Source organism: Eimeria tenella, genomic scaffold, assembly GCF_000499545.2.
Source record: "Eimeria tenella Houghton genomic scaffold, Eth_scaff5, whole genome shotgun sequence".
Taxonomy (NCBI): Eukaryota; Apicomplexa; class Conoidasida; order Eucoccidiorida; family Eimeriidae; genus Eimeria; species Eimeria tenella.
In genome coordinates this window covers 632836-650748 of record NW_013543395.1, presented here as the reverse complement: position 1 = coordinate 650748, position 17913 = coordinate 632836, and the positions used below count along the sequence as shown (strand labels likewise).

Sequence of the window (17913 nt, the reverse complement as noted above, 5' to 3'; positions counted from 1 at the left end):
TTTGATAAGCCCAAAACTCCAACGGCTTAAATTCGTCTTACGACTCACGTTGTAGTAGGAACTGCAGCTTGGCGTGGCGCAGTAGCTGCAGCTGTGGGGTTGCAGCAGGACGGGGGAAAAGCATGCTCACGTATTTGCCTGCTGCTTTGTGGCCGAAAAAATGGAAGGGATCACGTTCCAGGAACAAGGAGTCCAGCGCCAGTGCAACCTAAGAGGCCCCAGCTCCCCCTTATCTGCGCGTTTCTGCCCTTTTGTCCACATGGGGCGTTTTGTAAGACCATACGTGTACCATAAAGTGCTGCAAGCAGCCCGCGAGAACCTCTTTTGCTGTTGGAAGTTAACGGGCAGTTGAACGTACTCGTTTATTTAGGCCGTAAAATCCAATCCGCGATTATAACGAGCCTTTTCCTTGGGGGGAACAGAACGCTTTATTGGCGTCTGTGGAGCGGCAGTATGAGGATGAGGACTGCTGATTGTACTGCGTATTGAACGAGGCCTTTTGTGGCTTGGGCATGGGAGCAAGGAGCCTACTGCTTTCGGTTATGCTGCAAAGGATTGCAAGCTACCATGCAAACCGTTTGTTCGGGAGTGCAAAGCATTAGCTGTGTCTGCCTGGTGTTGCTGTGAGCCCGCCAGCAGCAGCTGCTGTTGTTGTGAGGCCTACAGTGTGCTGCCTGTGTCACTCCTGCAGCGACTGCCTACAGCCAGCCATGCAACATAACAGCTTTTCTAGAGCAGTGCTGCTGAAGCAATGTAGCTGTTCTGCGCAGCAGTTGTGTATCCACGGTGCAGCAGCAAGCGAATCTGCGAAGTAGCACTAGTGAATTAGATAAACCTGGTTTACCGAGACCCAAACAGTGGTTATGAAGGTGTGAGAGGTGCCAGCGAAACACAAAGTTGACAGACACACCACAGAGGCAGCTGAACCAGTACGTGGCCCCACAGGCTCTGACTGAAGCCCGCCAAAGAGGACGCAATAAAACTGACAAACACCCAGAGAGTACGAAACAAAGACACAAACAGAGACAAAAAGACGCTAGCTGAATGACAAAGTGTTGTACGCAAGCCTGAGCACAAGACCAGCAACAAATAGGTAGTTCTCCTTGTCTTAGGACAGCCACATTGAAGGAAGAACACCACAAACCCCATTACGCCTGAGAGCTGCCAGCCGCCGCCTGCGGGCCTCGGGATCCAGCGGAGCTTCAGGGGCTCCTGGGGACCCCGAGATCGTTGCTGAGGAGGGGATTGATCCCAAGCCTGACAACGCGATGGGTTTGGAGATGGAGCTGGAAAGGTCAGAAGCAGCTGCTGCTCCAGGGGCTGCCGCTGTACTTGCTGCGCTACTTCTTGGCGCTGCTGCAATTGCCGCTGGAGCTGCAGCTGCTACTGCAGTTGCTGCTGGAGCTGCAGTTGCTGCTGCAGCTGCTGCTGGAGCTGCAGCTGCTGCTGCGGCTGCTGCTGGAGCTGCAGCTGCTGCTGCAGCTGCTCCTGTAGCCCTCGCTGTTGCTGTGGCACCACCTGCTTCAGTCACTGCAGTTGCAGCTGCTGCTGCGGCGGGTGTCGTACTTGGCGTTGCTGCAGAAAAGTATGTTGGAGCTTTCCACGTCCCTTCGTCATCTGATTCGAAGCCGTAGAACACGGAAGGACGGACAGGAGCTATCGGAGGACCACTCCTTTGTTGCAATGCTGCGCAATCTCTTCCAGCCAGAGACACGCCTCGAGCAGCAGCAGCAGCAGCAGCAGCAGTTATTTCTGCTGCATCACGCAGCAAGCCTGCTGCCGCCGCATCTGACCGTGCACTGCGCCGTCTGCCTCTGTCTCTCTCGGAGGTTCTAGCGCTGAGGCCCCCGCCCCCCTGATGGGCAGCAGAGGATGCTTGGACTCTACCCGCTGCCTCTCTGCAGCTATCAGCAGCGGCGGCAGCAGGATGTACCTGCTGCTGCTGTTGCTGCTGCACAAAATTCGTGGTCGCCGTTTCAGAAAAGAACTGAAGGGGTGCAGCAACAGGCTGGGGGGGGAAGTAATGGGGCTTTTGCTGCCACTTAGGAGCTGGCCGTCCTGGTGCCGCTGTGCTTGAAGTTGTTACTGCTGCTGCTGCTGCTGCTGGTGCAGCGGCGCGTGTAGGCGCCCTTTCCCCATTTCCAGCCTTGCTTTTTGTCCCACCTGCAGGGGCTGGGGCACTAGGCCCAATAGATGGTGTTGCTGTAGCCTCTGATGCTGTTTCTGCTGCTGCAGATGGTGCTGCTTTTGCTGCTGGCAGTGGCTTCGGAGCACCTTTAGGGACGCAAACCCGAAGGACAAAAGGGCGGCTTTCGCACAGGAAGTCGTGGGCCGCTGGGCCGGGACTGCAGCAGCAGCAGCAGCAACAGCAGCCGCACGATATGCAGCAGAAGGGCTACACCACAGAGGCTGGAGGCCATTGAAGAAGCAGAAGAGACAAAAGCAACAGACAGGCAAGAGTGAACATTTCGAGAAGTTTTAAAGAAGAGAGTCTGGCAGAGGCTGCCAGAAAAGCATGTCTTGGGGGCCAGAAAGGAGTGCAGCAGCAGAAGAAAGGAGCTTCTGAGACAGTCCGAAATGAGACGTAGACCAACGGAGAAGTAAAACAGAAACAGAAAAAAATAATGCAAGACGGGAGCAGGGAAGACTTACAGCAGCACACTGGTCCCGCTGTACTTCCGCCGTCCCTTGACAAACTCCTCCTTAAGAAGAGATCGCCGCAGCATCTCGCTGCAGCAACAGCAGAAGCAGCACCAGAAGCAGCGAGGGAGCTGAGCTCCAAAAGTCGAAGGCCAAAGAAGAAACAAAGTTGACAAAAAGCAACGACGCAAATGGTCGGGAGCAAACGGAAATTGAAAGCGCTGGCGAGAGTAGAGACTGAGATTGAGTGATGAAAAGAGAGACAAAAACACAAAAAAGCAAAAACCTGCTAAAAGGGAGGTGAGAAGAACAGAAAGATGTGCTGTGTTCACCATATAATGACATCTACTTGGTCTGAGCTGAGGCCGCGCAGGGCCCCGTAGCAACTCATGTCTGTAGCCCTGCAGCCCAGCAGCAACCGCAGCAGCAACACAGAAGGGCAGGTTGAGAATGGAGAAGCAGAAGGTTCTCGGCGGTAGCTGCGGCACAAGCAGCAACTGTAGCAAGAGAACCAACGCCAGCTCTGTGGGCAGAAATAGCAGCAAAAGAAAGCACCAGCAGAACGAAGCAGCAGCAGAAGGCCGCCGCAACAGCTGGAGGTGGAAGCCTCAGCAGCAGCAGCAACAGCAGCAGTGAAAGCAACAGCAGCAGCAGTCAGTGGAGGCACCCCCTGTCTAGGACTGCCTTCGCGCTGGCACTGCGCGACGCTAGGCGCAGCAAGCGGCGGGTGAGAGGCTTTGGCTTGTGGCCGTCACCTGCTGCTGCTGCATCGTGAGCATGCAGCAGCAGCAGCAAAACTCTTGCTGCTTCTGCGGCATCGACTTCCTAATGTGTACACAGAAACAGACGAAGCAGGAAGGTGACATGAAACAGCGAATTCGCGAGCAAGTGCGGCACAGAAAGTGGCAGAAGAGACGAATTGCAAGCAAACACAGCAACTACGTTCAATAGTGAAAACATCATAAGGGCGGCAGGCAGCAAAACAATCGGGCAGATATGCACAGAGAAAGGAAACAAAGGAGGCGACGTGCTGCTATAGAAAACAAAAAAAAACGCAAAGAAAGGCGCGCAAGCAAACAAGCCATAGTACAATGCTAAGGGTCTTTCTTGCCATACCTCGATGCGGCTGTTCTGCCTTCTCCAACAGTTGTCACACTGGGCGTTGCAAATTGCTGCTGCAGCTGCAGCAGCAGGCTGCGTCTCCCCCAGAGCCCTCAGCAAAAAGGCCCGCCGGCACTCCGTGTCTTCTTCGCAGTAGCGCTGCATCTCCTCTAACCCCTTAGCCTTGAGTGCTTCTTTGGAGGGCCCCAACACGAAGGGCGCCGCCAGCTGCTGCGCTGCGGCCACCGCTGGGGGGCCCCTGTTCCTGCCGCGGCCTCTGCGGGGGCCCCGCGACGGGGCCCCCCCTTCTGCATGCAGCTTGTTTAGCCGCGTGGCGTCGTGAGGTAGGTAGAATAGGATGCAGCGGGCGGGCTGGCCGTCGCGCCCTGCTCGCCCTATTTCCTGGTAGTACCTGCAGCAAAAGGAGCAGCAGAAGACAGAAAACGTCCTTCCATTTCTGTCAAATATTCAAACAAATGCAGAAATCCAAAATTGAAATCGATATCCAACAAAGAGACTAACTCTTTGTATGCTGTCAGGTTGCAGCAAGAGAAAATGGCACAGCAACCAAGCCCTGCTAGCAGCACAGACTGCAGCAGCGACAAGCAACAAAAACAGCAGCACCAAACCTTTCTATTGAGGGCGGCATTGAGTGGTGGAAGACGAAACGAACGTCAGCTCGATCCACGCCGAGGCCAAAAGCCACCGTGCAGCAAACAACCAACGCAGCCCCGGTACCCCACTGAGCAGAAACCTGAGGCAGCAGCAGCAGCAGTAAGAACAGCAGCAGCAGCAGTGAAAATGGCAGTAACAGGGGCGCCTGCAGGCAGAAAAAGTGATGCAAGGGCAGGTTTTGCGCGCGCTGCTGTGAGAGTCGTTAAAAGGCCCTGGGCTTTCGCAACGGCAACAGACTGGCTGCGAGCAGCGGGAGCACTGATGAGGCAAAACAGCGGCAGCAGCAGAAGGAGCAGCAGCAAAGCCAAGGCCGAAACGCAGCAGCGAAGGTAATGCCAAAAAGAGCAGCAGGAGGAGCAGCGCAAAAAGCAGTAATCCGAACGCCGGCAAGAGCAGCAAATCAGCAGCAGCACTCGTCCCCTTAGCCGCAGCACCAACAAACGTCTCCGCGTAGCTGCTGCAGCTGCAGCCAAGCCAAGCGTCGCAGCAGCCGCAGCAGCAGCAGGAACAGACCTTAGCTCTTTTGCTGTGCGTCATCTTAGCGTGGTAAGGCACCGCGCGGACTCCCCTCTGGCTGAGTTTGGCTGCGAGAGCCTCGCAGTCTTTTGTGGAAAGGCAATAGATAATGCCGCAGCAGCCGGCGAGGGGCGGAGAGGAAACTGCTGCAGCAATAAAAGCCACAGTTTCCTTCGTCTTGCGGTGGACCTCCAGGAACAAATTCGGGCGGTCGCAACTCATGCGAAATGAGCAGCAAACGGAAATGCGCAGCAAAGACAGCACGCGGCGCTCCAGCTGCAAAGCCCAAAAATAGCACATGTGAAGATGCAAATTGGGGTACTTCTATACGTATACATATTCGCTTATTGTGCATTCACATATGCATCTATACATATATACATATATATATATACATATATATATATATATATATATATATATATATATATATGTGTGTGTGTGTGTGTGTGTGCGTGTGTATGTGCTTGCGTGTGGATGAGTGTGGGTGTGTGTGGGTGTACATGTGGTACATGTATGTATACATGCATATGCATGCATGATCATTCCTACATCATTCCTACATGTATCTTTAAACGTAACTGTAAAAATGATACACATAAGCCTATTTGTACTCATGGAGAAAGGACCCAGCCAGACTTTTAAGTATTAAAAAAAGTGAACGCTGATTTGCATCGACAGAAATGCTGATCTAGTGCAGCGACACGAAAAGGAGGAGAAGCAGGCGACAATTGGAAAACAAAAGAACAAAAAACCCAATACAGAAGAGCCATTTTTGCTGCTTGTGCATGCGGCCGCAGGCAGACAGGCAAAGGCAAAGGGACGGAAGGCAACAGGAAAGAAGCAGCAGGAGAAAAAAGAAAGAGAGGGATGTTCATATTCCCAGAGACACCCAAAACTACGCACGCAAATATCGCCGAAAGGCACAGCTGAGGAACAAAGACAAAAAATGGTTTGAACTGAGTCAATCCCGTTTTATTTTGAAGACATTTGGGCTGTCTTGACACTGGGAAAGGCAGACTTAACGTGCAGATCCGGAAGCAAAACCTTTATTAAAGAAAAAAGGAAAAAGTTGAATTCACCTCAGGGGAGGCCGACGCAGTGAGAGCCATTATGGGCACGCCTCTATACTTTGTCTTCAAAAAGGATACCGACAAATACTCCTCACGGAAGTCCTCGCCCCATTGAGACACCAAGTGAGCCTGAGGATCCCGCCACTCTAAACTCTAAGCCCTACAGCCCTAAACCCTGAACTGTAAACCCCAAACCCTAAACCATACACTCAAGACCCCTGAACCCTAAACCCTAAATCCTAAAGCCTAAAACCCTAAACCCTAAAGCCTAAACTCCAGACACGAAACCCTAGACCCTAGACCCCAAACCCTAAACTCTAAACCCGAAGCCGTAAACGCTGGCTAGGCCTTTGAAGAGGCTGCGCGGCCCTGACCTCGTCAACCACAAACAGGCGGAGAAGGCGGCGGCTGTGGAGAGCCGCCATGGCCTCGGCCAGCCGCTTAGAACGCGAGAGCCTCTCGGCAGTTATCAGCAGCACTTGAGTCTTGGGGCTTTTGCTGCGGAGGTCTGCGTATACCCGACGCACCTGCAGCCGCAACAGCAGCAGCAGCAGTAGCAGCAGCAGCAATTTTGAGACTGTCCAAGCAACGTGGGGGCGGCTGCAGCAACACATTGACACAGCTGCAGGTGCAACAGCCGCGGCCCAGGCGGAGGTGGGATCGGCAGTAGCAGCGGCAGTGGCCGTCGCAGCAGCAATTGCCGCGGGAGCACCAGCAGCAGCTGCTGCATAAGCAGCATCAGGAGCGAGTGCAAAATCACTGGAAAGAGTTTGCAGAAGCAGGAAAGACGTTTAAATGTTAAGGCGCAACAGCAACAGCAGCCAGATCGAGAGAGGCAGCAGCAGCATCAGAAACCCCAAGGAAGCAGCTGCAGCCGGTGGAGCACGCTGTGCAACAGCAAGAACATGAGCAGCAGGAGCAGCAGCAGTGTCTGCAGCAGCTGCAGAGCCTGCGAACCTCAGGCTTAGACAAAGAGGCATCCAGCCTTTCCACAAAAAGACCCTTTTGCTGCATGTGCCGCTGCTGGTCTTCCATCAGCGCCAGCAGCGGAGACACGACTACACAGACGCCACCCAGCAGCAGCGCGGCCAACTGGTAGCACAAGCTCTTGCCTCCACCTGAGCAGCAGCAGCAGCAGCAGCAGGTCAGCAGCCCTCGCAACCGTAGCAACAACAGACTTAGCAGCGCCCGGGATGGCAAGAATAGGCCGGACGCAGACTGCGCTGCGCGCGATTTGATTTGTTTAATGCAGCAGCAAACTTGGCAGCGGCGAGTTTAGCAGCAGCAAAAGCAGCTGCAACAGATTTGCAGCAACGAGATTAGCAGCAAACGTAGCAGCAAATATAGCAGCGACGCTGCAGCACGGCAGCAGTAGCAGCAAACTTGGCAGCAGCGTCGCTGCAGCGAGTTAGCAGCAGCATCACCAGCCTTGCTGACCCGTCGGCATCACGACAAAAGTGTCTTTGCCGCTGCAGACGGCGGAAATGGCGGGAAGTTGCAGTCCCCTCAGGGAGTCGTGCTTAAATATCTGAGGCCACAGACGCAGCCAACAACGTGCTGCTGCTTCTGCTGCTACTGCTGTAGCTGCTGCTTTGCTGCTGCTGCTGCTGCAACTGCTTGGGCACTGGCCCCACAGTTCCTACCTCCCGCAGGGCAGCTGAAGCGCTTAAACAGCGCAGCAGCAGCGGCAGGAGCAGCAGCAGTAAAGACGTAAAAGATATAGAATTAGCCGCAGAGGCTACGCGGGCTCCGGAAGGGATGAAAGGGGCAGAGCAGGCACGGGCAGCAGCAAAACCACGTAGTGCAGCAGCAGCAAAACATGGAATAAACGCAACAACTAACAGAGAAAAAGGAAAAGATCATGAATGAATAACACCTAAAGACGTAAGAAGTAGATAAGAAGATTTGCTGAAAGGAGCCAGAAACAAAGGAGCAGCGGAAGTAGCATCAGCACAAGCAGCAGCAGCTTGACAGCTGAATCTGCAGCTGCAGCACCTGCCTATTTAGCTGGAGAGCCTGCCGGGCCAAAGGCGTGTCCGTGGAGAAGAACGAAGACAGAGACATTTGGTGCTGCTGCTGCAGCGCCTTCAGCGAAGCAGCAGGAAAAGCAGCAGCACCTCCTGCGCTCCACCAGGAGACGAACGCGCAGTAAGCAGCACCTGAGGCAGTGTTGCAGTCAGACGATATGCCCAACTGGCTGCTGCTGCTGCTGCTGCTGCTGCTAAGGCTGCGGGCGCCGCCCAGCACGCTGCTGCTGCTGCTGCTGCTGATGCTACTCATGCTGCTGTGCTGGGAAACGGAAGATGCCGAACTCATTTGGGAGGACTGCTGCTTCTGCTGCTGCTTCTGCTGCCGCTGTCGCGGCCACTGCTGTCGCTGCTGCTGCCTCTGCTGCCCATTTGAAGCGACGGACTCGTCGTCTGAGCTGAACAGTGCCTCGCAGTAACTGCTGCTGCTGCTGCGGCGCCGCCGCCAAAGGCGGCTGCTGGGGGGGCCGCTGCTGCTGCTGCTGCAGAGCTTGTCGTTCGCAGCAGCAGCAGCAGCAGCAGCAGCGGATGAAGGCCAACTCTCTCCGATCAAAGTCGAGTCTTCATCTGCGTCATCATCATCTGTAATGTCTGCTGCTGCTGCGCCATCTGCTGCTGAGTCTTCAGACGTGACGCCGTCGGCAGCTGCGTCTCGCATTGCTGCTGCTGCCCGTCCTGCTCCTGCTGCTGCTGCTGCTGCTGCTGTTTCCTCGTCTGTTTGGTCACTAGGGCTGCTGATGATCCAATGGGATTCGTCGCCGAGTTTTGCAGAGGTATTGGTTGTTTCCTCCTCCGAAAAAAGGTGTTCTGTTTTCTGCTGCTGATGCACCTGCTGCTGCTCTTGCTGCTGCTTATCCTGCTCACGTTTCTGCAGCCGCTTTTCCTCGTGCTGCAGCTCAAGAAACAAGGCTGTATCCGGTGCTGGAGGGGGACGTAGCAAAGGCAGCAGATCTTTTACAGATCCCAGCGCAGCCTTCAAGGCCTCCCCCACAGAAGGGTCGGCCCGTGCTGCAGCAGCAGCAGCTGCTGCTGCTGCTGATACTGCTGCTGCACTTGCGGAGTTTGCTTGATCGTTTCGCCTTACCTTGTTCCTGCTGCCCTGCAGCAGCAGCAGTAGCAATCTGGAAAGCTGATTCACAGCAGCTGCCGCCGCTGTTTGTAGGGCTCCGGCGTCTTCGTTATTGCTGCTGCTGCTGCAGCAGGCTTGGGAAGTGCTGTTGCTGCAGCGAGATGACCCCTGCAAGTCGTTGCAAGGCAAAGTGTTGCTGCTGCAGGCCTCTTGGCTGCTGTCAGTGCTACTGCTGCAAGCGGCAGCAGCAGCAGCCAGGCGAATTCGTTTGTTATCTGCTCCGCCCTTTGGGGCATCTACACAATCCGGTGAGCGCTTTTGCTGCTGCTGCTGCTGCTGCTGCTGCGGGCTGAGCTCTCTAGGCGTCGCAGCTGTAGAAGGCGTCGCTGCTGTCGCTGTTGCTACTGCTGCAGCTGCTGCTGCAGCTGCTGTTCCACCTGCTGCTGCTGCGGAGCAGCAGCCGCTACTCCTGCGCTGCCTCTGCGTGCACTCTTCAATCTCGTCATCGCTGCTGCTGCTGCAGTATAAGGGCTTGTCCGCAGAAGCAGCAGCAGCACAAGCAGTTGCAGCAGCAGCATTTTGGTTTCTTTGTGGGTTCAAAGGCGCCTTGCCACTTGCTGCTGTTGAGATGAGCTGCTGCTGGTGAGGCAGTAGCAGCCGCTGAAGCCGGAATGCAGGCGACCCAGAAACATCTGCGCGGTTTCCGCTGCTGCTCACTACAGAACACGGGCCAGCTGCTGCTGCTCCTGCTGTTGCTGCTGCTGGTTCTGCTGCAGGTGGGTTTGGTGCCCGTGTGGGTCGATGTTGCCTTACCATCGCTAGCAGTCAGCAGCAGCAGCACAGACTTCTGCTGCTGCAACAGGCGTCTTGGCCTGCGGTGCGTTTCCTTTCATCGGGCTCTGCTGCTGTTCAGTGTCCCACCGATGCTGTTGAAGCAGCGTGTGTGCAGCAGCAGCGGCTGGTGTTGCGCCTGATGCTGGCTAGCTGCTCTGTACGGCAGCAGCAGACGCAGCTGCAGCTGCTGACGCTCAACCTCACATAGAACTGGTCAGGGGCCGTGAGCGAGGCTGGCTGGTGTTGTTGCTGTGGCTGCTGCTGCCGCTGCTGCTGTGGGCAGCAGCAGCCAAAGTAGTCGTATTTGAGGCGATCTCTACCACTTCCTGTGAAATTAAATACTAATAAGCTCCTGATTTCCTATAAGGCCCTCTATGGGTTATTTTTCTTTCAGGGGCCCCCATAACAACAACCCCACTCGGGCCCGGGGGCCTTCTGGCGAAGGCCACGGGGCTGCTGCTGTGCAGCAGTAGCCCACAGCAGCTGCAGCAGAACACAGTTTGTTCATGTTTGTCTTAAACTTATAGTTTTGTTTGAGACGATCTGAGGGGAATCTTGCCTTGCGTTGGCCTGCTGGGTGACCCCTGCCCAGTTTGGGGGGGCAGCAGCCTGCTGCAGAGCCAGCAGCAGGAACTGCAGCAGCAGGGATGCAGAGCAGCAGCGGAAACACAAACTCTGAAGGGACCCATTTTCTGCCTGTGGTGCCCGCAGGGAAGCGCCGCGTGGCTGCGAGGGGCCCCAGGGGCCTTAAGTTTGTGCCGCTCCCCGCCAAGCCCGACAGCCAGGAGCTCCAGAAGGAGCAACACGAAGAACAACGGCGGCAGCAACAGCAAGAGGGGCAGCAGCAACAACAACAGCAGCAGCAGCAACAACAACAGCAACAATTGCAGCAGCACCAACAGCTGCAGCAAGAGCAGCTGCAAAAAAGGCAACGGTTACAGACAGAGCAGCAGCTCGGACTGGCCGCTTACGGCTTCCTAGCGAAGAGGAGTCTGCAGGAGCAGCAGGAGCAGCAGCAGCAACAGCAGCGGCAACAAAAGTACCGCCACATCTTGGGCGCGCCTTCTGAGAATTCATCAACGCAAGATGAAAGGCAGCAACAGCAGCAGCTGCAGCAGCAGCTGCAGCAGCTACCAGCGGCTGTTGCAGAAGATGCTGCTGTCTGCTACCAAAACCTCTTAGTGGGGCCCCAAGGGCCCCGGCCCTTTGTCCCGAGTGTGGACTTGCTTGCTGAGCAGCTGGCGCTGCTGCAGCTGAGAGCTGACATTCGCGCTGCTGCTGCTGCTGCTGCTGCTCCCAGCAGCAACACCAGCAGCAGCAACACAGATTTGCCTGCTCTCAAGCCACTCCCGAAGTGTTCAAAGACAGAGGGCCACAAAGATAGTGGGGACCAAAACCTGCAGCCAACGGAATGCAAGCAGCAGCAGCAGCAGATTGTGAAGGCGGAGCCTTTAGAAGTCGATGCAGCCGCTGCTGCTGCTGCTGCTGCTGCCGGAGCAGAAGATGCCGCGGCCGCTGCAGCTGCGGTCATGGAAGCCGCGGCTGCCGACGCAACAGGCACCAGAGCAGCTTCAGTGTCAATTGCTCAAGAAAATATGCCGTATGCGGCTCGAGCAGCAGCAGCAGCAGAAGCAGCATCAACAGCAGCAGAAGAGCTGTCCCGCTTCGCATTTGGTGTGAAGAGCTGCGATCCCCCTAAAGATGATGCAGCGGCTCTCCAGGGCTCTCCAGGGGAAAGCGCAGCCAACGGTGCCTTTTTGGTTGCTGCTGCTACTGCTGCTTCTGCTGCTGCTGCTGCTGCGAGCAGCACCTGCTGCAGCGGCAACAGTACCTGCAGCAGCACGCTGAGCAGCCAGAGCAGCACGAGCACCCGCACGAGCACCGGCAGCAGCAGCACTAGCATCCCTCTGGTCGACATGCGCGTCCTGAACGCCTCCACTGGCAGCAGCAGCAGCAGCAGCAGCAAGATCGGGCCGCTGGCGCTGCCGCCCCTGGCAGCAGCAAACATACGCCGCATGGTGTCGACCTGCGGGCTTTCTATCCCCTTTCACCACAAGAGAATCTTGGAACCGCAGCAGCAAATCATGGACAGAATTGTGAGCGCATGCATGCACAAGAAGCACGTCATCTTAGAGTCCCCTACAGGTGGGCTGCGACTTGCTGCTGCTGCTACTGCTGCTGCTGCTGAGTGCTCCTTCGCCCGCTTCTGCTGCGCTGTTGCCGCTGCGTGTGCTGCTGCTGCGAAATGGTGCCGCTGCTCCGCAGCTCCCACTTCAGCTGCTGTAGCTGCTGCTGCCCGTGCGCCTGCTTAAACTCCCGCCGCCTGCGCTGATGGTGCTGCTGGTACTGCTGCTGCTGCTGCTGCTGCTGCTGCGCAGGCACCGGGAAGACAGCAGCGCTGCTGTGCGGGGCGCTGGGCTGGCAGCGCTTCGAGAGCCTCCAGTCTGGGCGGCGAGGGCACTGCTGCATTTTGTACTTGACGAGGACTCACAAGCAGGGGCAGCAAGTGGGGCCAGCAGCAGCTTCGGCATTTGCTGCTGCTCTTTAGCTCTCTTTTTGTCTCTTTGCGTCTCTCACTAGCCCACAGTTCTGCTCCTTTTTTGCTGTTTCCGGCAGTGCGCGGGTAGACGCGGGCTGCTGCAGCAGCAGCACCAGCAGTAGCTGCTGCTGCTGCCGGCGCTGCGCTGCGGAATCCGTGGCGAGCTCCATAGCTAGCCAGCTGGCTGTTCGCCAGCTGGGGCGCTGGCGGGAAAGGCAGCTGGCTAGTTAGCCATTTGCGTGCGCAGCTAGCTAGGCAGCTAGCCATGCTTGTTTCTAGCTAGCTGGCTAGCTAGGCAGCTAGCTAGCATGGCAGCTAGCTTGCTAAGTAGCTTGCTAGCTGCCCAGCTAGCTAGCTAGCTAGCTGGGCGTCAATTTTGTCTAGTTTTGCAGGCCTGCGCCTCCTGATGTCTCTCTTTTTCGCTCCGTCTTGCCCTCTCCGTGTTGCTTGTCTGCTGCTCTGCTGCTCTCCTTATATCTTGCCTTCATTTCTGTCTGCTGCTGCTGCTGCTGCTGCACCTGTCTCAACCGAGCAACCAGCATCTTTTGCGATCTTTGCTGCGGCTCGCAGGGGTTTCGCTGCCCTTCTTATTGTCCTTTTCTTTTCCCTGAGCTGCCTCTGCTGCTGCTTGCTGCTGCAGGCTGCTGCAGACTGAGTTTGCTCTTTTGCGTCCGCTGATGGTGAGGTGTACGTGCAGGTGATTTCAGAGATACGGCGGACGGCCTTCAGGCCTCGAGCTGTCCATTTGGCTTCGAGAGAGCACTTGTGCTCATTTCGCAGGTCTTCAGCAGCAACAGCAGCAGCAGCAGCAACAGCAGCAGCAGCAGCAGGGACCGTGGGGGGCACTGCGGCGGCCGCAGCTGCTGCTGCTGCTGCAGCTGCTGCTGCTGCTGCCCCCGTCAGCGGCGTCGACTGTCGTGCCTCAGCAAGGCTCACGGAAAGGCTTCGGAGGCAGCAAAACATTGCACTGCGATCCGTTGTTGCTACTGCTACTGCAGCAGCCAGGCCAGACGAAAATCAGCAGCAGCAACAACCGCAGCAGCAGCAGTGTGCGCCGCCCCCGCTGTGGCTGCAGAAGCTGGGCAAACGAGCGGTGGGCTTAACGGAGAAACAGCTGCAGCAGCAGCAGCTGCTGCTTCAGGCAGCAGCAGCAAAACAAAATGACCTGCTAGTTGCCGCCTGCGAGTCCCCCCTTCCCCCTTCTGTCACCGCCCGGTCCACCCCGGCAGCAACAGCAGCAGCAGCAAAAGCAACAAAAGCAGAACGATTCGGGTCTCAAGATGACGCAGACGAAGAAGCCGTTGGGGGGGACTCAAATGAAGGGACTGCGCAGGGAACGTTAAAAGCAGCACGAGCAGGAGCAGCAGCTGTAGCAGCAGCTGCTGCTGCTGCTGCGGGCCAGGGAAACTGCTGGATTTGCCCCCATTACGTCCGCCTTTCTGACCCTGTCTATGCTGCTCAGTTCGCAGCACATGCCCTTGCGCCTGTTGTTGCTGCTGCTAAGCCGGCATCTGCAGCAGCAGCAGCAGCTGCTGCTGCAGCAACAGATACCTCCGTAGCAGGGCCATCCGCCGCAGCAGTGAAGGGAAAACCGGAAGACGGCGCTGACGGTGCTGCCTGCAGCAACAGCAGCAGCAGCAAGTGCGAAAGCGTGCTAGACATTGAGGCGCTGTCTGCTGCTGCTGCAGACTGCAGCAGCAGCGGCGGCATTGGGGGCTGCGCCTACTACAGCAGCCAGGCGCTGGCCCAAGGGGCTGATATTGTGGTGTGCCCCTACGCCTTTGTTGTGGACCCTGGAGTGGCAAGGAGAACCAAAGTCGCATCTATTCTACCTGGTGCTGCTGGTGCAGCTGCTGCTGCTGTTGCTGCTCCGAGGGCTGCTGCTGCTGCTGCTGCTATTGCCGCTGCTGCTTTTAGTCCCTCTGCTGTTAGTGCTGCTGTTGTTGGCGCTGTCGCTGTTAGTGCTGCTGTTGTTGGTGCTGTTGCTGTTAGTGCTGCTCGTGCTGCGGCTCCTGCTGTTAGTGCTGCTCTCTATCAATGCAAGCCTCCAACGCTGCTGCTAGTGATACTCCTGCTGCTGTGGTGAATGCGAGCCCTGCTGCACTTATTGTTTCTGCTGCTGCTTCGGGCTTTGCTGTCAGTTTTCAAGCTGCTCACCTGCTGCTGCTGCTGCATCCCTTTGCGCGGGCCTTTCGGCTGACGCAGCTGGCGCCAGGGCTTCTGCAGCTATTGTGGCTGTTACTGTCTATGCTGCTGCTGCTGCTGCTGGTGCTGCTGCTGCAGGCAGCGTGGTGATAGTAGACGAAGCACATAATATAGAAGACGTTTGCAGGGAAGTCGGGAGCATAGACATAACTGTGGACCAGTTGCAGCAGCTGCTGCGGTGGCTGCAGTCTCTTGAGCGTTTGCTGCCATCGTCTCTGGCAGCAGGAGCACCAGCAAGGAGAGACACAAGGATGCAGCAGCTGCTGCAGCGTCTTGCGCTGCACGCAGGGAGGCTAGCAGCGCCGATTTCCAAGTTGGTAGACGTGGCAGTAAATGCAGCAACGAATCAGCAGCTGCTGCAGCGGGTGATGCAGCAGCAGCAGCACGTGATTCGCGAGGAGCTGCAGCGGAGCGTGCGAATGAACAGCAGCAGCAGCAGCAGCAGCAGACGAGGAGTGCACGGCGGCGTAGCGATAGCAGCAGCAGCAGACGAGCCCAGCGTATCCCTCGAGCTGATGGGCTGGGGCGGCGGGGCCCCAGAAGGCGCTGTAGGCTTTGCTGCAGCAGCAGGTTTAACAACACCCGAAGCAGCAACAGTACTGGGGGAAAGTGTAGAAGTCCTGTCGCTCAGCAGCAGCGAAGCTTCAGAGCTGGTGGGGCTGGGGCCCCCAGCAGCAGGTGACAGCCTGGAGCAGCTGGAGCAGCTGGCTTACTGTTTGTTTCTGTTGGCGAAGCACCCCACAGCTTATGCTGCTTCCATTCGCCTTGCTGCGGACCGGCACTTCCTTGCTGCTGCTGCGTTGCCGCAGCAGCAGAAGCAGTCGCTGCAGCAGCAGGAGGACGCAATCCGCAAGGTGTCTGTACACCTCTGGCTGCTGCTGCCCGCCGTCGTCTTCTCCCGCGTCGCTGAGACCGCCAGAACTGTTGTCCTTGCTTCAGGCACGCTGGCGCCCTTTGACTCTTTCGCGTATGCTGCTGCTGCTGCTGCTGCAGTTGCTGCTGCCGCTGCTGCAGCTGCTGCTGCTGGTACTGCATTGGTTGCTGCTGCGACTTCAGTTGACGCTGCCGCTGTTGTTCTGGTCATTGCGCTAGTGTGCTCTCAAAGCCGCGCCTTGATAGGTCTGGCAACTGCTGCTGCTGCTGCTGCTGCTGCTGCAGGTCCGAGTTGGGTCCTGCCTTTGGCAAGCGGCTGTTGGGTCCCCCTCTTGAGGCGCGACACGTGATAGGGCAGCAGCAGCTAAAGGTGATAGCTATTGCTGCACTGCCCTCCAGCACTGCAGCAGAGCCGCTGGCTTCGCCTGCGACGACAGCAGCAGCAGCGGCGCAGCGGCTGCAAGTGGTGCAGCAGCAGCAGCAGCACCGGCACACCGTGCAGGAGCGGGAGCTGCGCTGTCAAGCAACAAACCTCAACAACCCCGAGTTTCTTGCAGATCTTGGCAGGGCAGTAGCAAGGCTGCTGCAGTGCGTGCCTGGAGGGGTGCTGCTGTTCTTGCCGAGGTATGGTTTGCTGCAGCAAGCCCAGCGGATCTGGCAGCGCGAGCCCATGTGGCTCGAGCAGCAGCAGCTGCAGCTGCAGCAGCAGCAGCAGCGGAGGAAGATGCCAGCTTCCCGGCATGGGAGGAAGACAATATGGGATGTGCTGGTGCAGCTGAAGCGGCACGTGCTCGTGGAAACGCCTGCTGCTGCTGCAGCGAGCCAGCTGCTGCAGCAGCAATTCGTGGCCGCAGTCAAGTCCGCAGGCCACGCCTTGCTGCTGGCTGTCTACAGGGGCAAACTCAGCGAAGGCCTTTCCTTCAATGACGATTTGTGCCGCGGCGTCTTTTGTGTGGGGCTGCCGTTTCCGTCTTTGGGGGACCCCAAAGTTCAGAAGAAGCGCGACTACAACGACGCATGCAGCGCTCGCTGCCTGCAGCAGCAGCAGCAGAAACACAAGAAGCAGCAGCAGCAACAAACCCAGATGGTCAGTGGGTCCAGGTGGTACTCCACTCAGGCCTACAGAGCCCTCAACCAAGCAGCAGGGAGATGCATTCGGCACGTGTACGTCTTACGCGTGCAGCAGCAGCAGCTGCTGTTACAGCTGCAGCTGTTGCTGTTGCTGCTGTTGCTGCTGGTGTTGCGGCTGCTGCTGCCGTTGCTTTTATTGCCAGTGCTGATGCTGCTTCTACCGCTGCCGTGTTGCTGCTGCTGCTGTCGACTCAGGGGCGACTACGGAGTCGTGGTGCTGCTGGAAAGCAGACACAGGCCATCTTCTGGAGATTTATGTCGCTGGCTAATGCCGCACTTGACGTTTGAGGCTTCACTGTGGCCGGTGCTGCTGCAGTTGCACCAGCACTTTCAGGCGGCGCCTGCTGCTGCTGCTGCGGCGGCCGCTGCAGCGGAGGCTGCTCACGAACAGCCCTCACAAAACGCCCTTGCTGCTGCTGCTGCTGCAGCTTCGAACGGTTCGGGCTGGGTCGTCAAACTGCAGTGTCAGGGGCAGCAGCGGCAACAGCAGCAGCTGCTGCACTTCACTAACCAGCGCCAGGCCATGCAGCAGCAGTCGTTACAGCCAGAGCTGTCCGCGAACCAGCAGCAGCAGCCGCTCACGGAGCAGCTGCCGCAACAGCAAATAGTCAAAAGTGAGCAGCCGCAACAACTAGTGGGGCAGCAAGGCGCAAGTGCACAGCTGCAGCAGCGGCAGCAACGGCCATGGCTAGCGCAGCAGCAGAAGCAACAACAGCTCTTGCTGCCGCCACAGCAGCAACTGCAGCGCATGCCGCATGAGCAGCAGCAGCAGCAGGAGCAGCACATGCCGCAGCAGCCTCACTGGTCGTCACAGCCGTCGCTGCACCAGCGCATGCCCCACTTCGCTACTGCAGCAGATATCCTACAGCAGCAGCAAGAGCAGCAGCAGCAGTCACAGCAGCACCGTGCATCAGCACCAAGCCAGATGGTGACAGCAGCTGCAGCTCAAGACCAGCCGCAGCTCGCAGCAGCGCCCCAGCAAGCCTCTTGTTCGTCGCTGCACGAAACACCCGCAAGAGCAGCAGCAGCAGTTGCTGCTGCTGCTCCTGCTGCAGAAAAGGAAGACTGGCTGTCTAAAGAAGAGACAGAGGATTTGTTGGCCGCTTTTGACTGACATGACAACACTGCAGGTACAGCTGTTGCACCACCAGCAGCAGCTCCTGCTGCTGCAGCAGCAGCAACGGCAGCGTGTCTTTTTCGTACTTTGAGTAAATTCAAGCTCGAAAGCTT

The 17913-nt window shown here is 57.2% G+C and overlaps 2 protein-coding genes across 2 annotated transcripts; one reads left to right on the top strand and one right to left on the bottom strand.

The window, feature by feature from the left end:
* Window positions 1–1108: 1108 nt before the first annotated feature.
* ETH_00011305 (DEAD/DEAH box helicase, putative) lies at window positions 1109–9917 on the bottom strand (the record flags this gene model as incomplete). Its single annotated transcript, XM_013377376.1, has 12 exons — window positions 1109–2345; window positions 2653–2730; window positions 2973–3041; window positions 3308–3465; window positions 3757–4153; window positions 4371–4495; window positions 4930–5208; window positions 6015–6134; window positions 6380–6532; window positions 6963–7123; window positions 7443–7533; window positions 8001–9917. 12 exons carry the CDS (start codon window positions 9915–9917, stop codon window positions 1109–1111), a joined length of 4785 nt encoding a protein of 1594 aa, XP_013232830.1.
* A 665-nt stretch (window positions 9918–10582) lies between these two features.
* On the top strand, window positions 10583–17797 carry ETH_00011300 (uncharacterized protein; the record flags this gene model as incomplete). The annotated part of the gene is made up of 6 exons (XM_013377375.1): window positions 10583–12080; window positions 12314–12441; window positions 13172–14309; window positions 14758–15646; window positions 15838–16716; window positions 16879–17797. The coding sequence occupies 6 exons, from the start codon at window positions 10583–10585 to the stop codon at window positions 17795–17797; spliced, it is 5451 nt and encodes a 1816-aa protein (XP_013232829.1).
* Between the last annotated feature and the right edge of the window lie 116 nt (window positions 17798–17913).